At 36.5% G+C, this 24,996-nt stretch overlaps 1 protein-coding gene across 2 annotated transcripts in view; it reads right to left on the bottom strand.

The window, feature by feature from the left end:
* Nucleotides 1–24,996, bottom strand: part of LARS2 (leucyl-tRNA synthetase 2, mitochondrial) — an 88,325-nt gene that overhangs the window by 29,695 nt on the left and 33,634 nt on the right. For both annotated transcript variants that reach the window (XM_010562057.1, XM_010562055.1), the window contains exons 8-14: nucleotides 15,724–15,831; nucleotides 14,037–14,196; nucleotides 10,705–10,809; nucleotides 7,811–7,926; nucleotides 6,546–6,829; nucleotides 3,116–3,214; nucleotides 696–833 (exon numbers count right to left, since the gene is read on the bottom strand). In XM_010562057.1, coding sequence (XP_010560359.1) covers nucleotides 696–833; nucleotides 3,116–3,214; nucleotides 6,546–6,829; nucleotides 7,811–7,926; nucleotides 10,705–10,809; nucleotides 14,037–14,196; nucleotides 15,724–15,831 — 1,010 coding nt within the window. The remainder of the gene's footprint in view (nucleotides 1–695; nucleotides 834–3,115; nucleotides 3,215–6,545; nucleotides 6,830–7,810; nucleotides 7,927–10,704; nucleotides 10,810–14,036; nucleotides 14,197–15,723; nucleotides 15,832–24,996) is intronic.

Here is a 24,996-nt window from a genome sequence, read left to right on the forward strand (position 1 = left end):
CTGAGGCATTCCTGTGATGGCATTTTAGGGTACAAGAAGGGCAGAATTTCAGCAGAAATGGGGATGTCAAGCTAGGAACCTAACTGAGAAGACAAAGAATAGAACATCATATGAATCACCTTCCTGCCTCAAACTTTACCTCTTACCAAAACAGAGGATAATGAAGTAGGCTACAGCAGCATCAGCAATGAGAGTAGTTAAAAGTAATTATATAAAAGTCATTAAATAAAAAAATAAATTGACAGCAGATAAATATACTGCTTTTGCTTACCAAGAAGTGTTTTGCACTGTTCAGCTCCAATACTGCAGTGAATTATAGGAGTGCTTATTTTTCTACATATGCATGGTTCCACTGAAACTAATAGTATTACTTGCAGGAAGTTACCTAATTTGAAATAATAGCACTGCTTAGAATGCCTGAAGTTACTCATTTACACAAGCTTTTGCAGGCTGAAAATCTACAGCAGTATTTTATCACTTGCTCTCAGCTAGTTAATACTCATGTAATAAAAATGCTATGTATGTATGCATACAGAAAATGCGACTGTGAGAAACCAAGTAGTTAGCCAAGACTGACGAGCAGGAAAATTCAGGCTTATTCAATCTAATGTTCTACCATCATAACAATGTCCCCTAACACTCTTGCTAGTCAAATGAAATATGAAAAGATTTTTATAGAAATATATAAGGCTTACTTGTGTTTTGTCATCTTTAGATCATGGCAAAAATGGCTGAAAAACCTTGCATAGAATAAGTGCATAACTGCATGCTCCTTTCCTCCGATGTACAAATCCACAGGCATCCAGTAGTCTGCTAAATCACTGTGAAAGGGCCTGAAAAAACACAATTATAGAAAAAATACAACGTGGAAAAGAAAGATTAGCTCTACTAAAGCAGCCACTGTTTACTGACAGCAATACATTGTAATAAAACTTTTATTTTGCTATCAGATCTTTTTAATTTTTAAGAATTGATATGCTTATTACAGACAAAAATTTAATTTCCACTGAGACGCAGATCTACAAAAATATTATTTTCCTATATTTTAGGCAAGCAACTAAGATTTCACATACATTGCCTGAGAAAGTGATGAAAATATTTGCTTGCTCTTTAAACAATTTTTTTAATGAATACCCTGTGGCTAGCCTTTAAATTTTTCAGTATTTATCAAGTTTTACATACAAATATATTAGAGTGAAAGACAAAAGACATGCCCACTCAAAACCAGTTCATTTTTTTTAATCGGAGGTTTGCACTGTTGCCATTAGGGGGCAATGAAGCAGTTTAAGGCTGCAAAACATTCTGAAGAGTCAGACGGGTCATCGCACTCCAACTGAAGGATGCTTGATGAATTTACAGTAAATTTGTCATTTGCAGCATATTTACTGGGTCGTTGGAGGTCACCTGCATGGTTTCCTAGCATTGCTTACTACTTCACTAGATATTGTTATGTCTCCTGTAACAGGCTCCTGCCTGTAAAATACCATTTGTATAGATGTTCTTCTTTAATGTATGCTTTATGGCCCTGTTCTAGCAAATTTTCTTGTTTTGTCAGTCTGTTTGATTATTCCATCTGTAATTTTTGTAATAGCAACACTTTTTTCCTCACAGATGAACCCAGAAGCAAATTGTGGATCTGGGATTCATGTCTTTACTAGAACAAGTCAAAACTAACTTGTTCATAGTGTTCCAAAATCAACAGAGTAATTCTCCTGAATTCTAGACCTGTGAAATATGGCTTATGGAAAGAAAGGGTTTACATATATGCAGCTTAGCTAAAAAACCCAAATAAATAAATCAAATGGAGGCAGCGATCTAGTGCAGAAGTCCATATATATGTTCAATATAAAACAGATTTAGCTGCACTAAACTTTGTTACTTCAACAGCTGGATGTTACATTTGACTACTACTTCAACTTCTGGAAAAGCCGTTCTTGTCCACACACAAAAAAATATTTCAAACTGTCACTAAAGAGGAAGCAATCTGCCTAACTTAATATTAATAAATTCACACTATCACTAGAAAATAATTAAAATTAACATGAAATAAAAGTGTTCACAGAAGATTTTTCTTTAGTTTAACTAAACCAGTGCTGCCAATATAAAAAAAACTAATTGGCCCATTCAGTTGCTATACATTGGCTATTCAATTAGCTATACTAAATCACTTGGTATGTAGTATGTACCCAGACACTGCTCTGGACAATAAATAAACAAGTTATTCCCCAAACAGCCCTACATGTGGTATCAATATCTTAAAAATGCAACTCTTTCTATCTTCCTCAGACTACGTAGTAGAGCTGTTCCACTAATTCCTCTTTGGAAAAATCAGTGCTATCAGCAGTGCTACTACAGGCAGACTATAAAGCAGAAAACCAGCTAAATAAATACATCTGTCTTCCCACGCTCTCCACACTGCAGCCACTAATACACAGCACATGAAAAAATCTCCTTTCATTAATTATGCATGTAGTAGAAGTGCCAACACAGCAGGAGCTTGCTGAGATGCTACTTCACGTTAGGTCTGCGCCTGAGGAAGTACCAGAGTTACTGGAATTCAAAAGGAGAGAAATGGAGGTGCCAATCTCGGCAGCTGGATGTCACACCAGTGTTCCTCTCCTTGCCGGTGCAAAAGCACTGTCTGTCCACGCAGTGAACTACTCAGTGTACTGCAGGGGAGGGTATACACTCCATGCAACTTACCACAGTCTCAGAGAGAGTCACGGTTGGCTGTCATTCTTGATGGCACCCTCCACTAAGGACTATCTTTAGTTCCTCAGCTGAACTTTTCTTCTGTGCCCTGCCCCATAATGCCCTTCCATGCAAACTTCTGCCCCTTGCCCTGTAGCTCACAGGGTTGTGCCTACACATCCTGCTCTTGTAGATCTCCTGCCATGGGAGCAACCATATGCCACATTTTTAGAGCAGTTCCAGGTCTACCCTGCACAGCACTCAGGCCAGAGGGCAGGCACAAAAAGAGGGCAGCACAGGGGTTTACACCACCTTCTGCAAAGGCAGGTAGAAGCTAGAAGCACTGGAGTGTCTGGCCTCTTCCATCCCTTCTGTTCTGTGAAGCGGGCTTGCCCCATGACAGCCCTGTGCCTGCAGCCCTCACCTGTCCCTGTTGTGAGGGTCCGTGTACCTCAGGTAGTACCAAGAGGAATCAACAAATGTGTCCATGGTATCGGCTTCTCGCCGTGCTGCTGCCTTACACCTGAGCAAGAGAGAAGGAGAAAAGCTCTTTTCAGATTAAGTGACAAACTTGGAAAAAACAGCCGTGTACAGAGTGGCCACAAAGACATTCAGATTGAAAACGAACAGGTCTGAACAGTCGGAGTAGTGACATGTTCAGAAAAAGTCCAACACCAGTAACAGGGCTGACTCTCCTTCCCTCTCCCTCCCAAACCAAACAAAATGCAAACCAAAAAGAAGCCTGAACAGCTATAGCATCCAGCAATAGCAGAAGATGGCACTGCACCGGACAGCCTTCTTGATTGTATGTTCCAGGAATTTTTTAGAGTTGCCATTTTAAAAGAAACAAAGCAAGTCTTAAAGCAGAGACAAGCATACTTTGCCATAAAGTTAATGGGCACTGAATATATATAACACTCGTTGGGTACCAGCAGACAAATCATTTTATAAATATTTAGCAGAAGGAGCAGGTGGTTGCCTCTCACTGATTGTCTGTACAAAAAGGTCTTTGCAGATTCCATTTATCATCTCTAGAAAAAAAATGAACTTAGTTTAATTTCAGCTTTCACTGAGATGTAGCAAATCTCTTCCAGACCTTGTAGCACAATTTTAATTTGTGATTACAGCAAATCAATTTTTGCTTGGAGTTATACTGGCAGCCCTGAGAAACAATTTTAAAATAAATTTTAGAAGCTCAGGTTACTTTCTGCTAATTTCTGCCTGAATATAAATTGTTTGTAGGAGCCAATAATCACATTTAATAAACTTCCACTTGTGGTAAATGATCCCTCTTTAAAACTCTTACTGTTAGAACAATGGCATTATTCTAATTTCAACAAAACTTTGCAACCTGTGACATACTTTTATATAAATACCACTGGCTATATGTAACAAATGTATGCAATTTATAACTGTATGTAAATTTAAATGTATGTATATGTGTAATAAATATACATAATAAATGGGGACTGACTATTTAATATTTTCCAACTGCATATTTAGTCTCTGATCAGGCTTGATGACTGAGCTGCAACATGTATCTGCCTGTCTGCCTGATACTTCAGCTTGGCTTGCCGAGGCAAGCTTACAAGAGTATCACCACTTAACCTTTTCCTTCACTCTGTCTCTGCCCCAGGTCCTTCTCTACCAGCAAATTTTTCTTTCAATGGGAATAATGTAAAAGAAATTTTACTTCTAACTGCTTTTTAATATAGAATAAGCATTTTAATTGAACTGTACATATAATCAGACTTGCCCAATGTAAAATAATGCTGTATTACATTGAAACAGAATGGCTTTTCAGTCAAAAGCAAGAATAGAGTCATTGAACCATAACTGTATCTGCTTCATGCCCCTGATGTTGCCTGTACTCTAAATGGACATGGCTCACTAACACAGAGACAGCATGGGCATCTTTCAAAATTTATGCAATTTACATCAACATTGTGATTACAGGCACAATACTGTAATCTCATTAGACTATCTTCAGACAACTAACCCAATTACCTGGACTTGTATAACAATGAATAACTTGGGCATCTCCTCCCATTTACGATCGCTAACTATTGTCACTCAAATATTCAGACTTTTGTATCTTTCCATCTTGCTTTCCTTATTAATTCTAGGTATTAAATGCAACCAATAAAAAAACTATTACTGGAGAGAAGGCCTAAAGGAAGGGATGACATAAGGCTATGACTTTTGTGTGTGCATAGTCTTCCTTGGTTTTTGTTCTCAGAGCAAGGAAAACCAAGGAAGACCATGCACACACAAAAGTAATAGCTCAACAGATTTGAAACTGTAGCAGACATATGGGTGAGCAATACTGAAGACAGCTGTCAAATAGGTGAGAATAAAGAAGCCAACTAAAGGTGAGAATTTTAAAAAAAGTTAATTTCAGCAAATTACCACATTTTAGGCTAAGAAACTAATCCTGTATGCCTTTATTTCTAACTAAACAAATGCCCTTGATTAATCTCTAAGTAGGGCAGTCACAGTAACTATCCAGAAACCATAAGGATTTGCCATACATCAGAAGTACATTGCTGCCTGGTAGACAACATCATCATTTTTTAATTAAGGTCTGGAGGAAGCCAAGAGTGCAGACAGTGACTTCCAGTCACATCAGGAAAATTTTTCAGTTGAAATTAGGAATTGTAGACCAAGGCATTTCTAGAGATTTTACTAAAAAAATCTAAAACTAAACTACTTGTTTAGTAAGGCTTCCCTGCAAGAGTCACACTTTAAAATACACTATGTATGTAATTTAAATAGGCACACCTGAGAAGAAATTTTCTATGCAGAAACATGGAAGTAAATGTGTGTTTTACATAACATACATGTCATCAACAAAGGTCAAAACACATGTTCCCAGAGAACCACAGAGCTGCTGTGCGTAAGCTACCTAATTAGAAATGAAAACCACACTGATATTCTACCCTTCAAATGTTGAAATAACATTAGATGTTATGAAACTGCTGCGTTATCAGTGAGACCCCTAATGATATTTATATGTCTGATTCCCCTGCCTGGCAGCCTGATAATGTTCCTGTTTGGTCAGTCTGTTAGTAGCAGCGTTGCATTGTACTACTGATGAAAAACTTCTCTGGGACATCTCACGTTCTACCAGTTCCTTCTGCAGAATCTGTATGCAAACTGCAGTGTACAGAGTATCTAAGCAGCCCTCAAGATTAGACAACTGATTTTCATGACATATCTCTCACTACTTAATTTAGGCTGTCTTATTTCTTAAACAGCTGGACGACAAACAATAAAGATTACAGCATTGACAAGATGCATATACTTCCTATCTCCTTCAATCTGAATTACATGCTGTCATCTGTAATGTACAGTGAGCATGACTCTTCGTGATAAAGAATTACATAGCTGAGGAAACACTTTATTGTTGGACTATTACTAAGCAAATGAACGCAATGTTAGCTTCCTTAACAAAAGGACATAATTCAATAATCATTATAAGCTTTATATGAACTCTGCTGGTGAAAGATAATGAAAATTATTGTACTAAATGAAGTAAGAAATACTGTTAAGAAATGGGGGGTAGGGAGAAAATCATTCTAGTCTTCCTTTCTTCTTTCCTCCAACTTACGAACAGTGAGCTTTGCTTCAGCTTGTTTATAAAGAAATAGCAGTGGGTGTCTGTGTTGCAAAAAAGGAGTTTTACAGAGTATGTAAGGAAAAAAAAAAAAACCTACGCTGGGTCAGACCAAACATCATTTTGGAGTAGTATCCTATCTCAGAGTGGTCAGTTGAACACTTACGGAAAGAGCACAAGAAACAGGCAGGTACAAAGCAATCTCTCCCAGTCTGCAGTAAATGCAGCATTGGCTTACCTGGGACAGAAACAGTTCACCCATTCTGGAACTGTTTCTAAAGGTGAGGCTCCCTTTCCTGTGAAGGTGCTTACATCGGGCAACACCACAGGTAAGTCTTCATAAGGCACGGGGACAGTGCCGCATGTCTGGCAGTGAATGATAGGAATAGGTGTTCCCCAGTACCGCTGTCGAGATATTAACCAGTCTCTTAATTTGTCACTCGTTAGGTCTCCACCTATTCTTTTATTTTTGGCCTGCTGGGTAACAGCTTTTAAAGCCTCTTGCCGAGTCATGCCTGTGATCTGATTAAAAAATAAAGAGAAGCAGAAGAAGAAAGAAAAATTTATACTTGCTGTCAGTGAAAATGCAAGAACAGACAAAAAAAGTCACAAATGCAATTTCTAAGAGTCAAAGTTTGAGCCTCATATTAATTTCCCCCTTCCCACTGCTTAACATCCTCCTACCCAAGAGACTATTCATTTACCAGCTACTCATTTAACCCCTCTTGCTCAAGGGATAATGTTCTTCATGGTCTGAATAGAACAAGGCTAAGAAAGAGTCTTGTAGACCTCTTCAGCCTTTATTGGCAGATATTTGCATTTACTGCTGGTATTTTAATCAACTGCTGTACACTGAAACTTCCAGAGTATCACCAACACAAGGTAGAGACTGAGGAAATGCAAATGGTAAAAGAGCTTTCGTTCTCCTGTGCTCATTTTAGGTTTTTCTATTCTTGCTTCCACATACATCTGAACCACTTAGACTCTATCTTTAATGTAACAGAATATGAGCTTTGTGTCTGCTACCAAATGCATTTTTTTGAGAACTATAAGACCATCTATATCTTAAAGACACCATTTCTATGTCACTTCAGGCAGATATGTTACCATAAAGGCTTACACCACGTTTCAGTGAACACGTGGAAAAAGGACTAATATGTTAATATTTAGCTTAAAAATCTATCGAGATGATGAAATAAGAATCAACTTTTAACATGGGTTTAATTATTCAGTTTCCATTATAAAACTCAGACCAATACCGTGCCTTCCTCTCATGTACAAAAGGAAAAAATTCAGTTTATTGCTACAGAAGAGCCAACACATTTCATCATTATATTATTCCTAGAAATTTGGTAGCATAAGCCTGGCTTGATTCTTTAAAAGAAATAAAATAAAATAAAATAAATCCCTTCAATCATACAAAGTATTTGGCACTCTTGAGAAAACTTATTTAGTTTGCATTGTTATTGTAAGTTGGAAAGAACTCCATACTTGTATACCCACCTCTGCAGAATTAATGACTTTCTCCAAACCATTTGGCAATGTCTCAATGACTTCAGTGAAAGAAATGCCCAGATTCTTAGCTACTGCAGCATCTTCTGCACTAGTACTAGGAATTCCTAGGAGGCAAGAAAAAATAAATCAGTTCTGGGATTGACTAACATGGATATCAATCATCAGTTTGAAGATAAAATGTATTATTTCTATGATGCTGTCATTATAAAGACTTATGTTTGCCCAAAGGAGTTTAAAAATCTAAGAACAATAAAAAAGTTTTCATGTTCTTTAAGCAGTGAAATTCAAGCAGCAATAATTACAAACACATTTTCTCAGTTTCTCTGTAATCCAAATGTTCATCAATGTCCTACCTCAGAAAAGGCTGAAAATTTGACGGTTCCAAAAAAGCCTAAAAATAAACCTACAAAATTTGGATAAATAATAAAATTTTCAATACAGTTATATTATCTAGATATATTTAAATAATGCAAATTTTAATTATTTGCTAATATGAGAAACAAATACTAAACAAACAGCCAAGATAGTCTTGTTTCAATAGTAAATTTAATCTCTTTCTAATTTCATAGTTTATTAAAATGTACCACAACACAACAGTCTCTAACATTACTATCCCTTTAACTTATTATGAACAACATGATTTGTTTATAAAGTCAGGAAAACAATTCAAATAACATCAATTTTCTATTCAGAATATAACAACTGAGAGCACTTCCTACTGCTGCTCATGACAGTTATAGAAGTCACAGTACTTAAGGCCCCTGATGCTATCTTTCCCTTTGCATCTTATTATTTGGGACAGTCATACATCCTAGTTCTACTTTGGAGGACTACCTTTCAGGATGAGTTAAGAAATTTCTTAACTTTGTCATCACATGTATTCTGAAATAACACTGAGATAACAACAGATTTTTTACTTCCACAGAAGAGATACATCTTTCTGCACATTTTTTCCTTTCAGTGATAATTTACTTAACATTTTGAACAATCTTGCACAATTGCTGTCATCTTTAAAAGGCAAAGAAATTTATTCCGACAAGCCAATGCCAACATTAAGTTGGTGAAAACTACAGACAAAAACTCTCAAATATTGCTGAGCACATTAGAATTATTAACATACAAACTACTTCATTCAAAACCAGCGTAACAATCATCTTTGTTCAGGCAATGAAATGCCTGCTATATGTTAACTCTGTCAATACATGGAAGTTTGGAAGCAGATAACTAGAGAAAACCAAGCAGAACTCCCCTGTGACAAGTAAGTCCTCAACTAGCAAAATACGGAGTCGCTATTTTATCTTTCCAGCAGATGTATGCTCCTGCCGTTTCAAGGCCCTATTATAGAATAATGCAAGTATCTTAATTCGTCAAAGAGCCCTGCAGCCTGCAACAGGTGGCTTCACAATATGCTCTACAAATGGAAAAAAGCGGGTCCCACTTTCTGGTCCTCCTCCTTTTGAAAAGATGATGCTATTAATGTACATTCGCAAAGCTCAACAGCTGGCATCCAGAACTTCCTGGGAAGAGCTGGGCTGTTTCCAACAGACGTAAGGCCAAGGGATGGGCCAGTGAGCCAGCTGGAAGCTTTCAATGAAAAATAAGATTAGGTATCTCAATTATTTGGCTTTTCTTCCATCAGGAAAGGCTCTGGGTCTCAAAACCAGATTAATTTCTAAAGTGTAAGATGCAGGCATGTTGTTAAGTAAGGTATACAGCACGAGTGGGTAATTTCCATCAGCCTTTTGAGGGTCATCCAAGAGATTTTTGCACCATCAGCTGGTTTTATTCAGTCCAGTTGTTGTACGGGAACAGCCAATATTGGCAGTGGTGTAGAAAAGCAAGCAGCAGCTCCAGGGCAGGAAAGAAGTATCAACAACAGGGAGGCAACAAAAGGGAGTTAAAGGATAAGGGAGGTAGTGGAAAGGGGGAAGAAGAGATAACTATTTCCTATTAGGACTGGCACAGAACATTGCCTGCTCAATGCAGCGGAGATGAGACCACAGCAAAACACAAGAGTAAACAAAAAAGCTCAGTGGGTGCAGATTAAAACTGACACCATTTTTAAAAGTTAGTACAATTTCTGATTTTCATTAGAAGGACAGTCACATCACCTAACCACATGCACTCAGCTGCCCACGTTGAGGGGCCACGCTCCCTGTGCAGGAAAGGGGTAAGACAGGCTGCTTCATAGGACAACTTTGAGAAGAGAAGCCCACTCCAGACGATTCAGGGTATCCTCTAGCAATGACCTTCCCCCTCCGTTTATGGATTCTCAATCCTAAATTATGGGAATGCTTCCTTTAGAGATAAAGGATCCAAGATAACTGTCCAAGACTACCTGAACAGAATTATTACCTATTCTGAATTATTTTACTGACCTCGACACAAATATTATCAGATAAAAGTCAAACTTGGAAGTTTTGTACATTTACTGTCTGAAACATTTCTCTGTAAGGATGCACATAATTTACATAAACGTAAGACAAAAAAAGGTAAAAGTTTGGGTTGTTTTCAAAATATTTATGTCAAACAATGGTACAGTTCTGTTTTGATTAAGGATGGTGAGAGACAGCCAAATACACATGCACTCTAAGTAATCAATTCTCTTAAGATATGCAGTTCCTCAAATTCAGCTCATTAAACATACTAAGTTTATAATGTTTCCATTAAAATTTATCATCCTGTAAATCTCTTCCCCTAGACAGATCCCACATAGCTACTCTTCCCTGCCTTCTTCACTAATGAAGAACAGGAATGAAGAACAGAGTTCCAAAGTTGAGAAGAGAGCCACTGTGTTCAAAGATTTACCGCAATGGTATCTCATGCTCCAATGCAGCAACTGAAAACTGTACTATTCTACTTACACATTAAATGTCACATACCTATTTTAGTATCAAGAAAATTCCCAAAACTGGTTTTTGCTGAAATGACTACAGGAATCTCCTGATCGGTAAGCAAATTCACAGCTATCACTGAAGTGAGTGAGTCTGAAAACAAATGTAATGAACATGGTAAGCAAAATATGACAGAAGATATGCTAAGAACGTTACTTACTGTTAGAACTCAATTTATCTTAAACATGCATGAAATTTGAATTACAATTTTGTTTTAAAAAGAACGAAAATGAAAAGCCTAATCACATTTCTAAAAAGCTCGGACATATCAAAATCTTCAGTAAGTCCGACTGATATATTTTCATGATTAGAAAACATAATAAACACCTGAAAAAAGCCAGAGTAAGATTTGGATTGTAATAAAAAAATTGATTCATTGGCCAAAATGCAGGCCTGCTGTGAAGCTCTATTAAGTCCTGAATTATATACTAGCATACATTATTACAAAATTACACAAAAAAAATCCAGTTATTCAGATGAAACTGGAGGCGAGCATATATCTTACACTTACTATTTGCTTTCTTACAGAATAACTACAAAGCAAAAGAAATATTGACCAGTGTAAAAAAAAAAAAAAGCCAACCTAAATAACCTATTGATTTCCAAACAGAATATTCATATTAATATTAGAGATGAGGAACCCAATGTCTACAGGGAAGGGGAGAGAGGAGACAATCAAGGGCGAGAACTGTGATAAACTGAAACTGATTTACAATGTGTAGCTTGGGTGGCTCGACAAGAAGAAAATAAAACCTGAATGCTCCAATTTCTGAGGATTCAAACCCCAGATCTCAATCTGGGCCTGTTTCTAACTTTTTCAGTGCCTTTAAGTTGATGATAATTAAAATAATTAAAATACAGACAGCTTAGGCTTGTATTGCAACACATAAAATCTGCTTGAAATAAAGTACCAGCATTTTAGAGAACAGGGCTACTATATCTCATCACTCTTCTTAACACAAGCGATATATTTACTTATTTCTGATTACTACTTTTTGAAATTTCAGGTGTCTGAGATATCCAGATTCTAGAGAAAATTTCTCACATTCAAACCACTGCACACAGCTTTCCTCCTCTGTTTAAAAAAAAAAAAAGTACAAAAGGAATCATCTCACTCTTTAAAATCAACTACCCAAAAAGTCTCATGAACAGGAAGCTGAGTGGGTAGGACAGTCTGCTTTTAAAAATAATTTCTCTCTTCCAACCAGCAATAATTTTATGAAGGAACCCAAAAGAGTAACTTCAGTTTATGAAGGCACCCCTTCTTGTGCTCATTTGCTCACATCATTATTAAAACAGCCGTAAAGAGATGGTATTACAGTTACAGATGTAAAAGAATGTACACATAGTGTTAATAATGAGATAATGAGCAACTTAAGGGTCAAATCTCAGACACCTCACGCTGTCAAAACTAGAAGACTTACCAGATTCTAAATTAACATAAATTTTTTTAGGCTAAAAAATTCAATGTTTGAAAACTGGCTGCTCACCTCTATTTAAATAGTAATAGTTTGAAATACAGAGCTGTATTCCAAGAGTAAAGGTATTAGAACTTTAAGTTACTTTGCCATACAACAGCTTTTTTTTTTTCTTGCCTAGAAAACAAAAACATACCCTCCTAATTATTTAAATGATAACACAGTCAAAAAAAGGGAGTTACAAGACTATCTCCATTGAAAAGAAGACAATCACAATTAATTAAATTAAAATTTTAATGTTACTGGTGATTTTTTTTAAAAAATCTTGGTTAACGTGAAAATATGGTCTATTCAAGGCCATTCAAAATTTCTTTTTACTTAAATGCCATTGTTGGCCCTTCATATGTACCATGGCTGAAATGCAAATCTGAAAGTCCATGTAGAAATTCTTCTCCTTTATGTTCTCTTCTTTGAAAAATACCAGTCTGTGCCTTTGAAATGCTCAAGAAATAGTAAGAAATATCAGCCAATTTCAACTGCATATCAGAATGCATATAAGTGTATTTGCAAGCAGCAGGAGTACACAACAATAGCAGAGTTATGATTCTGGAATTGTGCCTTTTTTTCAAGGACTTATGGCTGTCATTATTCCAAATCAGAGTTTCTTTAGCTCAACCAAAAGGTGAAGTTTATTTTAACAGACACAAAAAAGCCTTTCCAATTATTTCCATGTAAAAACAATGTAAAAAATATACTGTTGCCCGTATTAAAAACAAATTTTGCACTTGTGTGGTTTGGATTAAAGCACAAGATCCAACAAAGACACAGGCACATGCATGAATGTGCGTTTTGCGGTTAGTGCTTTGATTTGGCTGAACTGTAAGAACTGCAAATTTGTTCCTTTGTTCCTTAACAAAAATTCTCCAAGCTTTGCTCAGCCCCGAGACAAGGGCTCTTACACACTCAACAAATTCAGGCTCCATTTTTTTCTGCTAGCAAACAAACTTTTTTTTAAGGTTACAGAAATTAAGCACTTGAAAATAAAGCAGGTTCTGTACAACCATCACAATTTCCCGCAAGATTCCTGCTTCATTGCTGTTGACATCAGATGTTATACAGTCAATGAAGCCTCATCTTTACCAGTGAGGAAAAAAATAAATATTGAACACCAGCCTAAAGTGGAAACAAAAAATATTCAGTATACATTGTATTTACTCTTGTAATTTTCAGGTTTTCCAAACAACAAAAAAGTAGTAGGCCAGGAATGTTAAATACAGGCCAAATTGGTAGTAGGAGTCTTCAGGAAACCAGTTAACACCCATTAAAGAATTAACACTTATTTGTATCCTCTGTACAAGTCATGACCTGCCATAGGGATACTCTGAATTTATTCCATTAGAGTCTTGTATTAACTAAGGATCTGCAAAGCAGAGTATTATTTTGCTATCTATCAGTGATCCACTTTGCTATGTATTGGTGATCTGTTGCCCTCTTTATATTCCTTACGACAGGAAGATATCATCACTGGTGCAAGAGTTGGTTCTGCTGTCTTTGTGCTAACGACAAATTACCATACAGCTGTGAGATTTTCCAATGGGCTGACACAGTCAGAGTTGGACTGCTCACTTCTGGTACATGAGGAAACAAAAATCTGTTCCATTGCTTTTATATACTATGAAGTGTTACAGCCATGGTAAAAGGAAGAATTCTAACGTAGCTGCTTGTACCACATCTGAAGCCAGAACAGGCTGATGTGATACTGTTTGACATATACCAAGAATCAGAAGACCTGTTCCCTCTCAACAGGAACAGCTCCTGCTCAGCTTGACACACATTCTCTGAAGATCATTCTCTAAAATTGTTAGTCTTCTACAAAAAAATGCAGTATGAGAAAAATATCACCTTTCCCTGGGACGAACTCCCTCTGAAAGACTTCCTTGAGACTGCTATTCCCATGCAGCAGTCTGTGAGTTGGTAAGATATATAAATGGGAAGCTCCATAGATGGCTTCAGGTGTATAGGTGTAAGCTGCTAGCTTCTCTCCTGTTACTTCACCATTAACCTGAAAAAGAGCAGGAAAATTCCCACTGGAAGTGCAGTGGTTTTACATTCCCCTTCCTTTTTATGCAACTAACAAATCTACATCACCCTGTAGAAATACACAGTTCTGAATATCAAAGCTAGATGCATTCCCACTGTAGGGAGTTTACAGAATCAAACCTTGACAAAATTTACTTTTAAGACCCTGAGAAAGTTGCTTTACAGTCTTGCCTCAGTTTATCCAGATATATCTATAAAATTTTTTTTCTAATATCCTATGGTATATATAACATTGTGCTACTGAGAGAGATTTAATCCTTGGCTAAGTAACTTGGAATCCTTCTATTCACTTTTAATACACATGCCCTGTTTCCAAGAAACAGAAATGAGATGTAACCTCTGAAATCTAAAAAAAATTTAAGATTTTTCAGCTACCAGGCTTTCTACCACACTTCTCTGATGAAGTCAATGCTGCAACTTATGTACAGGAATAAAATAATAAAAGGCGGGACAACATTAAAACAACTGGACATAAAATACAAGTAATAAACTTAGAAGACTGCTTAAGAATTACCACCTGGCGCTATCAACAGGCTTTATATCAATTAACTGTGGAGTGTATGGGGATCTAAGAAGGAGATTTTTCTACAACAGGTATTGATACACCTTTTCAGAAACAATTGATAAAAACAACTTAAATACAAAAATGCACCTTCTAGCAGTGTCTGGTTCAGAAGTATTAAGAAAGCTTAAGCTGTCTCAATCTGAAGTTCCCAAAAATTCAGTATTTTAAAATAAGAAGTCACTTTTAAAATCTTATACCAAAGTAAATAAGTACAATAAAGCTTTGAAGCACAAGGGCTGAAATTCCATCAGGTCTCTGAAAATCTCTTCTGTCACTACTGTATTCAAGAAGCCTTTTGCATCTCTTGAGAAAAATGGGAAAATCTGAAGTCCTTCTGTAGACGATTATAATTTTCTTAAGGTTTCTTTTTCCTTCCTCTCCTTTCTTTCTATCTAGACTTCTCTGTAGGTCCATCACTACCTAACTGTGTGGTTTTCATTATTCTAATTATCGGATGTAGTACATGAAATAATGGACAAATCTAAGTAAAGGGACTCGCCTGAGGTCAGCCTGGGTCTGACAGAGAAGATACTGTGCAAGGAGGAGCAAAAGCCCAGCTAGATCCCAGCTGACGGGCAGTACCTCTTGATACTGCTGTTGGCACTGCTCCCCTAAATGCCCTGGCTTTCAGGAATGCTTATTAGCTGGCATGTATTTTGGCATAATACACACAGCCAGTTTGCATCCGATGTTGTGCTTGAACACACAAACCCTTTCCTAAGGAGGATAGCAGGGAGTATCTCTTCAACCCACAAGTGGTGTTCTTGGGGAATCTGTGCTGGTGTGGGCATGAACACATAATAACCTCTTTTAGTAGGTTTCAAGCTTTTTAGATCTGAAAACCCATTCCCATTTCACACATCACACATTTCAGGGGTTCCGGTTAGCCCAACCAAGATAGCAGTATTGAAATTTCTGACTTACCTTTAGCAAGAAGTCAAGATAGCATCCAACACAGTCACCTATCCAATTTGCTTGCATTTCTTTTATACCATACCACTCAGGGAGATCGGACAAAGCATCAAACATAGCCTGATACAATAAAAGAAAGAATTAAGACATTCAGCTTTTGTAAGCATACAAATTAAGACTATGGGTTTAATTATAACAGCAGCAAAATGATACAGTGCTGGTAAAAACATAGGAAGAGGTGGTTTTGTACTGCTGCTGCCTCAAATTCATCTCTTTGAGAACAGAATTAACACAGCACAAGCCAGAGGCATGTTGTCTCCAACAGAGACCCTGCTGTTATTAGAAGCAGCCTTCCTTTTGAATGGACTAAACCTTCAACACAGAACAAAACCCTTAGATGAAAACAAACACAGAAAATATTCCCAATGACTGTAACTTGTGGGAAGTTTAAGTGACCCAATGAGCTGAACAAGACTACAGGTACGCAAGAGGTGTGCTTGCAGGTATGAAGCCTACATTGGATTCTTTGTTCTAGACAATAGCCTGGAGATGGCAGTCAGACAAAAGACATTTACACATCCTAAAATTTTCAAGCTCTGACTTAAAATAGCAAAATAGAGTTTCCAGCTGCCAATCTATTTTTCATATTTCATATTGATATTTCACCAAGCACAACAGGCTGTAAAATTGAGTGGGATCTTTAGGTGATATCATCCTGTAAAAAAGACCCAACCCAAACCATAATAATAAGGGTTCACATAAAATTAAAAAAAAAAAAAATAATAATATTATAATAATATAATTATTGTAAGCAACCAGCAATGAAGCTGGTGAAGGGTCTAGAGAACAAGTCTTATGAGGAGCGGCTGAGGGAACTGGGGCTGTTTAGCCTGGAGAAAAGGAGGCTGAGGGGAGACCTTATCACTCTCTACAACTACCTGAAAGGAGGTTGTAGCAAGGTGGGGGTCGGCCTCTTCTCCCAAGTAACAACTGATAGGACAAGAGGAAACGGCCTCAAGTTACACCAGGGGAGGTTTAGATTGGATAATAGGAAAAATTTCTTCACCGAAAGGGTTGTCAAGCATTGGAACAGGCTGCCCAGGGAAGGGGTTGAGTCACCATCCCCAGGGTATTTAAATGATGTGTAGATGTGGTGCTTAGGGACATGGTTTAGTGGTGGACTTGGCAGTGTTAGGTTAACGGTTGGACTTGATGATCTTAAAGGTCTTTTCCAACCTGAACGATTCTATGATTCTATATTATGCAGCAGAGAAGAAATTAAGTGTTGGCTCCTTCGTTAGCCATAATGTCCATTAGCCAACCTGTAACTTCGATGTATGTTTATAGTCAGCAAGAGATATATCCATATATTTATGTGCTTTCTGATGTGTGGCATGGAAGTATAACAGACTATTCCAACTCAACTAATATTTGCCTAAACAATTTGAACAGTATGTTTTTAATAAATAAAATCTATAAAAAAGTAAAGAAGACATACAAAGGGATGGATAACTCAAAGCTCATCTCATTTTTCACTTCATAACACTTCACATTTTTGTTGTGAATACTCCATGACTGCCCACAATCTTTACTTTGGCAGAAGTACAGCCAGAGGCATGAGTCACTTGGACAGATGGTGGATATGCTGAACAATTACAGTTAAAATCTAAGAATAAGGCAACATGTTGAATAATTTTTCCTTAGCTGTGACTCCCAACATCAATGTGCAAGCTCTTTGTTATCTAATTAATTGCTAACAATCTGCAAGGATGGACAGTAGCTACTACATGCTGCTCAAATTAAATAGTGGGTAGTTTCATAATTAGTGAATATACAACTCATTCTTTTTCAACTGTTGTGTTTTAACTACATTCTTAAATATTTTCAAAGTGAGACACATAAAAGACATTATAAGAATTACTTTCTAGTTACTGCTCTGTTGTATATCTATCACTCAAAATACAACAAAGGGCATGTCCTTCATAAATCATAATATCATACCACCACTTGGGATTATTGCTTTCTACATCCTTAAGAATCGAATTAATTTTCTGATTATTTAAAAATAATACAATGGTAAGATTTTGGAAGGGTTTTAATCATACTGTGACTTTAATCAGTTCTAGCTCACAATTGCAAGCATAGTATGTCACAGAGAATTCCAAATTCTCATTATTCTCATTAATTTTAGTGTTCCAGAGACTACTGAGCTTTATCAGCCATGAATAATCCATGTACATATACACCTACCAAAGAATAATGAATAACTGGAGATATACAGAGATATAGAGAGCTATATAGACAACAGTTGTATATATTCTTTGTAAGAATTTTATGCCTTTTAGAAAGAATGAAATTGTGCCAATACACACAGAACCGGCTGGACACATTAACATATTTTTATAAATTCTCCTGCTTGGATATCCATCCTAATCTACACTACATTTTGCTGGCAGAAGCAGCTAAGTGTGCATGTGCTCTACTGAAACTGTACAGTCTGCAGTTGCTTGCCAGCAAAACTTTCTAGATGTTTTTTCACTGCAGGATTAATACATCAAGATCCTTAATACTAGTGTGATAATGATTTTAACTCCAGTTACTTGGCCTTATTAGGAGCCAATCTGACTTAGCCCAATTCTTCTATTGATAATGCAGTTGCTTCATGTAGCTAAATACATTAAGAGCCAACTTGGCTTCACTTGAATGAAGATAACAAAACTTATTCTGCATGATGACACAGCCTAGCAGAGTTTGCAAACACAAACCCTTCACATCTTAATATGCACACAAACAGTAGCATAGTGTGATTAAAAAACCCCAACCAAAACAACCTTAAAAAAATTTTCAATATGGAGTTAGGATTCTCTGTTCTTTGTACTCAACACTACTTTGGTTTCTTGTCAAGGCTACAAATAGCAGGTGAAGTAGAAACTGAACAACATGTAACACACAAACACTTTACATAGTGTTACAGAGGCAAAAAATACAGAGTATGTATACTGCTAGCATGTTAATAAGTGTTTCTGGATGGTAAATTAACCTAGGGAACTCACTAACAGGAAAGTAGAAAAACATTAATTCTTACACACGAGTGCACTTGTACATTCAAAATTCATCTGTGCAAATTAGGAGGTTTTTAAAAATTGCCTAAGGGAAAGTCTTTTAAAAAAACTTCTCATTTTCAAATCCACTTGCGCCACACCCTGCAGAAACACAAATCTATAAATGTATGTTAAAACTATTATTAATTTTAAAAAGTTACATATAGTCTGTTTGGCTATACAAAACTCTTGAATTGAAGCTGACCAACACTGACATAGAAATTCCTCAATATTATAAGCTAGTGTTTGAAAAGTTAAGTATTAACTCCATGAATTGTGCTTCCATGTTCTTTTTTAAAATTACTGCTTTGTTTGGTAAAACATCTTTTGAATCATTAAAGTAGTCCCATGAATTCTGCTCCAATTATTATTTTGCAATTACTGATATGATTCCTTAAACAAAAATTGTGACTTTTAAAGGCATGTACATAACTCTTAGTCATCTGCACCACAAGTTTGTTAACTAGGTAACACAGAAAAGGCCATCAACAAGAAGATTCCCAGCACATAGGCAAGTTAACAAAAGTAAAACCGTGTTGAATTCTGCAAGAGACAAAGAACAACAGCAGCATTACAATCCAGTAAGCAGAGAATGATAAGCTTATCAAACTCCATTTTCAAATTTCTGATGATGACTTAATAGTGAGAAACTTGGAAACATGAGGTAGCAGAGTCTTTCTACTTTTATTTTTCACGGCTCAGGAAGAGACAAGAAAACTTCAAATGCAAATATCTAATTACAGGAGAAATTACTCCCAACTTAATTAAACACAGGTCAAGGTAAAGCATAAATACATTTTGGCAGTCTTCCAGATCTAAAGATAGACCGAGTCAGGAAAAAGCTAAAGAAATGAAAGCTACGTTCAGGGATGAGAATGACTTCAAGGCTGTTACACCTTTAGGAAATTTTGACTTAAGTGCTGGAGAAGTTGAAGATTCAGGATAAACTAATGTTTCACAGGACTACTTTACTCTTTCAGAACACCTAGAGAATTCTGGCACAGCTAGAAGATGAAAGTCAACCAACTCAGATGATCAGAGCCACAAAATCAATATGAGTTTGCTGAAAATTCATCACAGACAATGATGACCAAGACTGAAACTAAAAGTAAAGCATTTGAAAGTGGAAAACTGATCTCACATATCCAGCTGTTTAGTCTGTTGAAGATTCGTAGAGAAAACAGAACTTCTGTTTAGCAATCTTCAGACAAAAAAGGTCCATAAAATCACAGAAGTGCTTTATAAGTTCCCATGAGTATCTCGACTCCAAAAATCCCCCTGCTTGTAGTTCAAAGAGGGAAGATTCTGCTGAACACCTGAAAAATTCAGTCTCTGACTTTGGGAATTAAAATTTTTAGTATGATCAATGCCTGCCACTAATTTCATACTTAGTGAGAGTATTTCAACTCCTTCACAAGAGTAAATGAAATGAAGTGAAAGATCTTAATATAAGCTATAAAGCCAAATGTTTACTATTTTTTCAATGAAGACACTTCAATGAAGTTTGACAAATCTGCAACATAACAACAAGACTAAAATAAAAAGGTCAGCAAAAGGTTTCATTTCAAAAGCATTCAATTCATTAGCAAAATAAAATTGTCTTCTACTAAATTAAATAAACCACTATGCTTCTGAGGAAGAGTCAAAGAAATAGTCAAGATCTGTTTGGATTAAAATGAAATTCTTCACTTTACTTGATCAAGCTCTCACAAGAGTAACCAAATATAAACTAAAAATTACATGAAATCACTTAATATAACTCAATATATTAACTAAAGTACAGGAAAGTAAAGTTAGGTTGCCCACTGTTTTATTTTGCACTCTACGCACAGTTCCAATTGTGATTATGCAGTATAACTTCTGCTGGTATTTAATCTCTTCTTGTTTTGTTTTGTTTTTTTTTACGTTCAGTGGTTTCTGCCCGTGCTATTGTAGGTCACTCTTGACTTATTTCCCATGTATGAAGTATACTGAAAAAATACATTAAAAAGGAGCAGTAACACAGATACTGTGTATACTTCAAATTCCTTCTTGTCGTGGTTTAACCCCAGCCAGCAACCAAGCACCACGCAGCCGCTCACTCACTCCCCCCCCATCCAGTGGGATGGGGGAGAAAATCAGGAAAAGAAGTAAAACTCCTGGGTTGAGATAAGAACGATTTAATAGAACAGAAAAGAAGAAACTAATAATGATAATGATAACACTAATAAAATGACAACAGTAGTAATAAAAGGATTGAAATGTACAAATGATGCGCAGGGCAATTGCTCACCACCTGCCGACCGACACCCAGCCAGTTCCCGAGCAGCGAATCCCTGCCCCCCACTTCCTAGTTCCTAAACTAGATGGGACATCACATGGTATGGAATACACTGTTGGCCAGTTTGGGTCAGGTGCCCTGGCTGGGCATGAGAAGCTGAAAAATCCTTGACTCTAGTCTAAACACTACTGAGCAACAACTGAAAACATCAGTGTTATCAACATTCTTCACATACTGAACTCAAAACATAGCACTGTACCAGCTACTAGGAAGACAGTTAACTACATCCCAGCTGAAACCAGGACACTTCTCATAAATGTCTGAACTGTCAGCAGTTTTCCCCTTTCTTTACCCTATAATTTATGGTCAACAAACACCACTGGTTTGATTACATAGAACTGAGGCAAAGAAATGATTCCTCAAAAGCAAAACGTAAAGCCAGCATTCTTCTCCAGAGCTGTTCCCATCATAGCAACTACCAAAGAGAAGATATTCCCTTTCCAATATAATGAAGCATACCTTTGGGATTGATTCCATAAGTATAAAAGCTCTTTAAGACATTTGTTATCATTTTTAGTAGTCCTGAGCATTCACTGTTTTGATTAACCTTATACCAACAGGAACTTGAATTTATCAGTTTATCAGGCCCATCCTGTTAGGAGCTAGACCCCAGGTGGGGGAAGTAAAAAAAAAAAAAAAAAAAAAATCACACAAAGCATGAAAAACTGAAGAGCCAGCATTTCTGTTCTCCTCAGTGACGAGGCATTGCCTCATGCTATGAAATCCAAAGTACTGTCAAGACTCTTAACATCCTAAAATGCAGTACTTCAGTTTCATTACATTTCATTACCATTCTGTTTAATATATCTCAGAAATAAAATAGAAAATAAAAAAATCAAGCAAAACACGATCACGTGAAATAGTTCCAAATGTATTCAGACCAAAGGGGCTGTCAGATGCAGTGCAAATGCCAAGAAAAGCTGGAGAAGAACTGATAAACCATTTGTTGCTTTTCCTTCACAGAGTCAGCACCATGCTAAACATCTAAGTTCCTGCACTCCATGGAACATGAAAAGGATTTGTCTCTAAATGTCTTTTTTAAAAAAAAAAAAAAAAAAAAAAGAGCACTACTTATCTGTATGGCAACTGTAAATTAGAGTGGCAGAATTTTGTATGCCCTGTCATTTTCTCCAGTATTTAAATTAAACATACATACACTATCTTATTGCTGTGCAAAAAAGGGAGATGATTTAAGGCAAAACTTGAAGTTTCAAAGTTGCTTTTATTTTATTTTGTTCAAGAAAAAGATTATTTTTCAGTTATCTGGGTGATTTTTGAAAAGTAAAATATGAAAACATATTGTATAAAATTAATTTAGGAAGAACAGGGACTATGCAAAGACTAACCTTACAGATTTGAGGATTCAGTTGACTGTGCATAAAAAAAACGTAATAGCAATTTACAGGTACACACAGAAAATACTAACATTTACAGATAGACTTTTCCAATGAATCTGCCTACAGATTCAGCTGGGTAACCATAGCAACTAAATGTTTTAGCTTAAACTTCTTAAATGCACAGACAACAATTTGAATAATAATGCCATCAGTTAAGGCATTATACTTTTACCAAAGAAATCTGTCAAAAGAAAAATGACAATTAAAATATTCTTTAAAAATCCATAAAAGCTGCTAGACCATTTCAGATGTACTACACAGTTTAGAAAAATGGGTCATGATTACTTTATTACTTTACATAACCAGAATGCTCTCTGCTAAGCATTTAAAGCATGGTCAATATTTTTGCCCTTTGAAAAAAATTCACTGCCAATGGTAAATTGCCATGTGGGCCAACACTGCTTTGTTAGTTTGTATTTTTTATTTCAAGGACAGACTATGAGCTGGTGCAGTAACAATAAAGAAATCAAAGCAAATCCACATAAGATGATTCCTCTGGACACAATAGAGAGCTAAAGAATAGGGTGTGTAGGAATGAAACACTGACTCCCGTAACACAGGAGATGACTTCACAGCCAATTACTGATCACGTAACTTCTTGTTGCTATTCGCCTAGTAATTTAAGCATTAGAGATGCAGATTACCCTTACTACTATTTGTTTTTATTAAGGTTGTGAGACACAGGAAAAAATGTAAAATGAGACATGGGTGAAATAGCAGAACACAGATGACTAGAAAGATCATCAATATTCAGTATAAATAGGTTGAATAGTTGCAACAAAATAATTTGTGGATGCTCCAAGTAGAAAATAAGTTGTATGCATATATATTCAGCCATTATTGCTAGCTGGTAATTTGCATGAAGAATTAAGGGATAGCAGATTCATTAAATGTGTTTTAAACCGAACCTTGTCTATGGAATATGGTTATGAAACAAAGACTTACATTTTTCTCTAAGCCACAGAGGAAAAGAGTTACCTACCAGAAATAAAGCTTTTTTTCAACATGATTTTCCACTGTGTCAACTTAAAAGAAAACTCAGGGATAAATTCTGGAAGGAATAGGGAACAGGTTTGCAGAGAGTCTTCTTGCAGAAAAAGGGTAGGGAAAGTGGAACTTCCTGACATTTGGTCTTGAATTTCTGTAAACTTTTCAGAAGAAATAAGTCACCATTGAAGATGCAAGCAAAAGGTGCCCAGAATCAAACGGCTTTCCCCATGAAATACCAAAACCAGATTAAGGCCTCAGTGGAGAAAGATGAGTGGGAGAAGTAGAACACACTTAAAGAATACTAACCCTCTAAGTCTAACAGTAGCCAAAGTGGGGAAAAAAGTACAAATCTTCCCCAAAAGGTGCAAGGATTAAATTACTATCAGATAATATCTTCATGCCTCCTATTTTTTTTAATTTCAAAATAAAAAGTAGTGAAACTTCAGTGGATAACAGAAATCTAGCCATACAACTCACCGAAAGCTTCATCCACTTCACGCTCTACCTTTTCCCAAACATCACACATGTAAGATGTAAGAACATCTCACACAAAGAAGGAATAAATCTGCTCCGTACCCATGAACTTGTCCAAGTTGTGAGATACAGGAAATATGGGGCTAGGTGTGCTCTGATACAAATTCTGGCAGTATAGCTCAAAGACTTAAAAGCTACTCTATACTGACAGAAAACGATCTTTGGATCAGAATGATTTTGACCACGCTAATCTGGCACCATCTTGCCTTAACCTTCTGGATACCTTCAAAAGAAGCAGAACTGGACAAAAAACGTTCAACAGGCAATTGACTCAGAAATGGGGAATAAAGACCTCAGGGCCAGACAAGTTCTGGAAGGGCAAACTTCTATTTCTATTAGGGTTTTTTTTAATGCAAAAATGTTGACCATGGATTTGAAATCCCCACTAAAGATAATCTTTTTAATGTCCTCTCAGATTTCCCATTTACAGGAGTCTGGCATATGGAGTGCCATAAGCAACCTTCACCATCTAAGCCCAGCTTGGATAAAAATGCTTTCTACTACTTCAGCATCCTGAGCCTTCAAGTGCCTGAAAATAACTGCAGAGAAGGTACTATACACATGTTCATGGCAAGCCCCAAACAACTGAAGAAAAAGAAAAGTGAGATCCATAAAGAACCTAATTGTACTCATTCATCATTAGAAGCACAAATATCTGAAGTCTCTGAACAGCAAAGACTTTCAAGAAAGGGAAGTTGTACTGGTAGTGGTTCCAGTCCATGATGTAAGCCAGGAAAATCTCTTTATGGACATGAGTGTCTTCAAGATCAAGAGACATGAAATAATCCCCCCTGCTGAAGTGAAGGTATTATCACCACTAATGTTATCATCCTAAAATCATATTAGTGATTAAAGATCTTTAGCTTCTTAAAGAGATGTCTCTATCCTCCACATCAATTAGGACTAGCTCTGTAAAATCTGGACCCTCCACTCCAAGATGAAA

This window comes from Haliaeetus leucocephalus, unplaced genomic scaffold, assembly GCF_000737465.1.
Source record: "Haliaeetus leucocephalus isolate CR32 unplaced genomic scaffold, Haliaeetus_leucocephalus-4.0 Scaffold153, whole genome shotgun sequence".
NCBI classification, from domain to species: Eukaryota; Metazoa; Chordata; class Aves; order Accipitriformes; family Accipitridae; genus Haliaeetus; species Haliaeetus leucocephalus.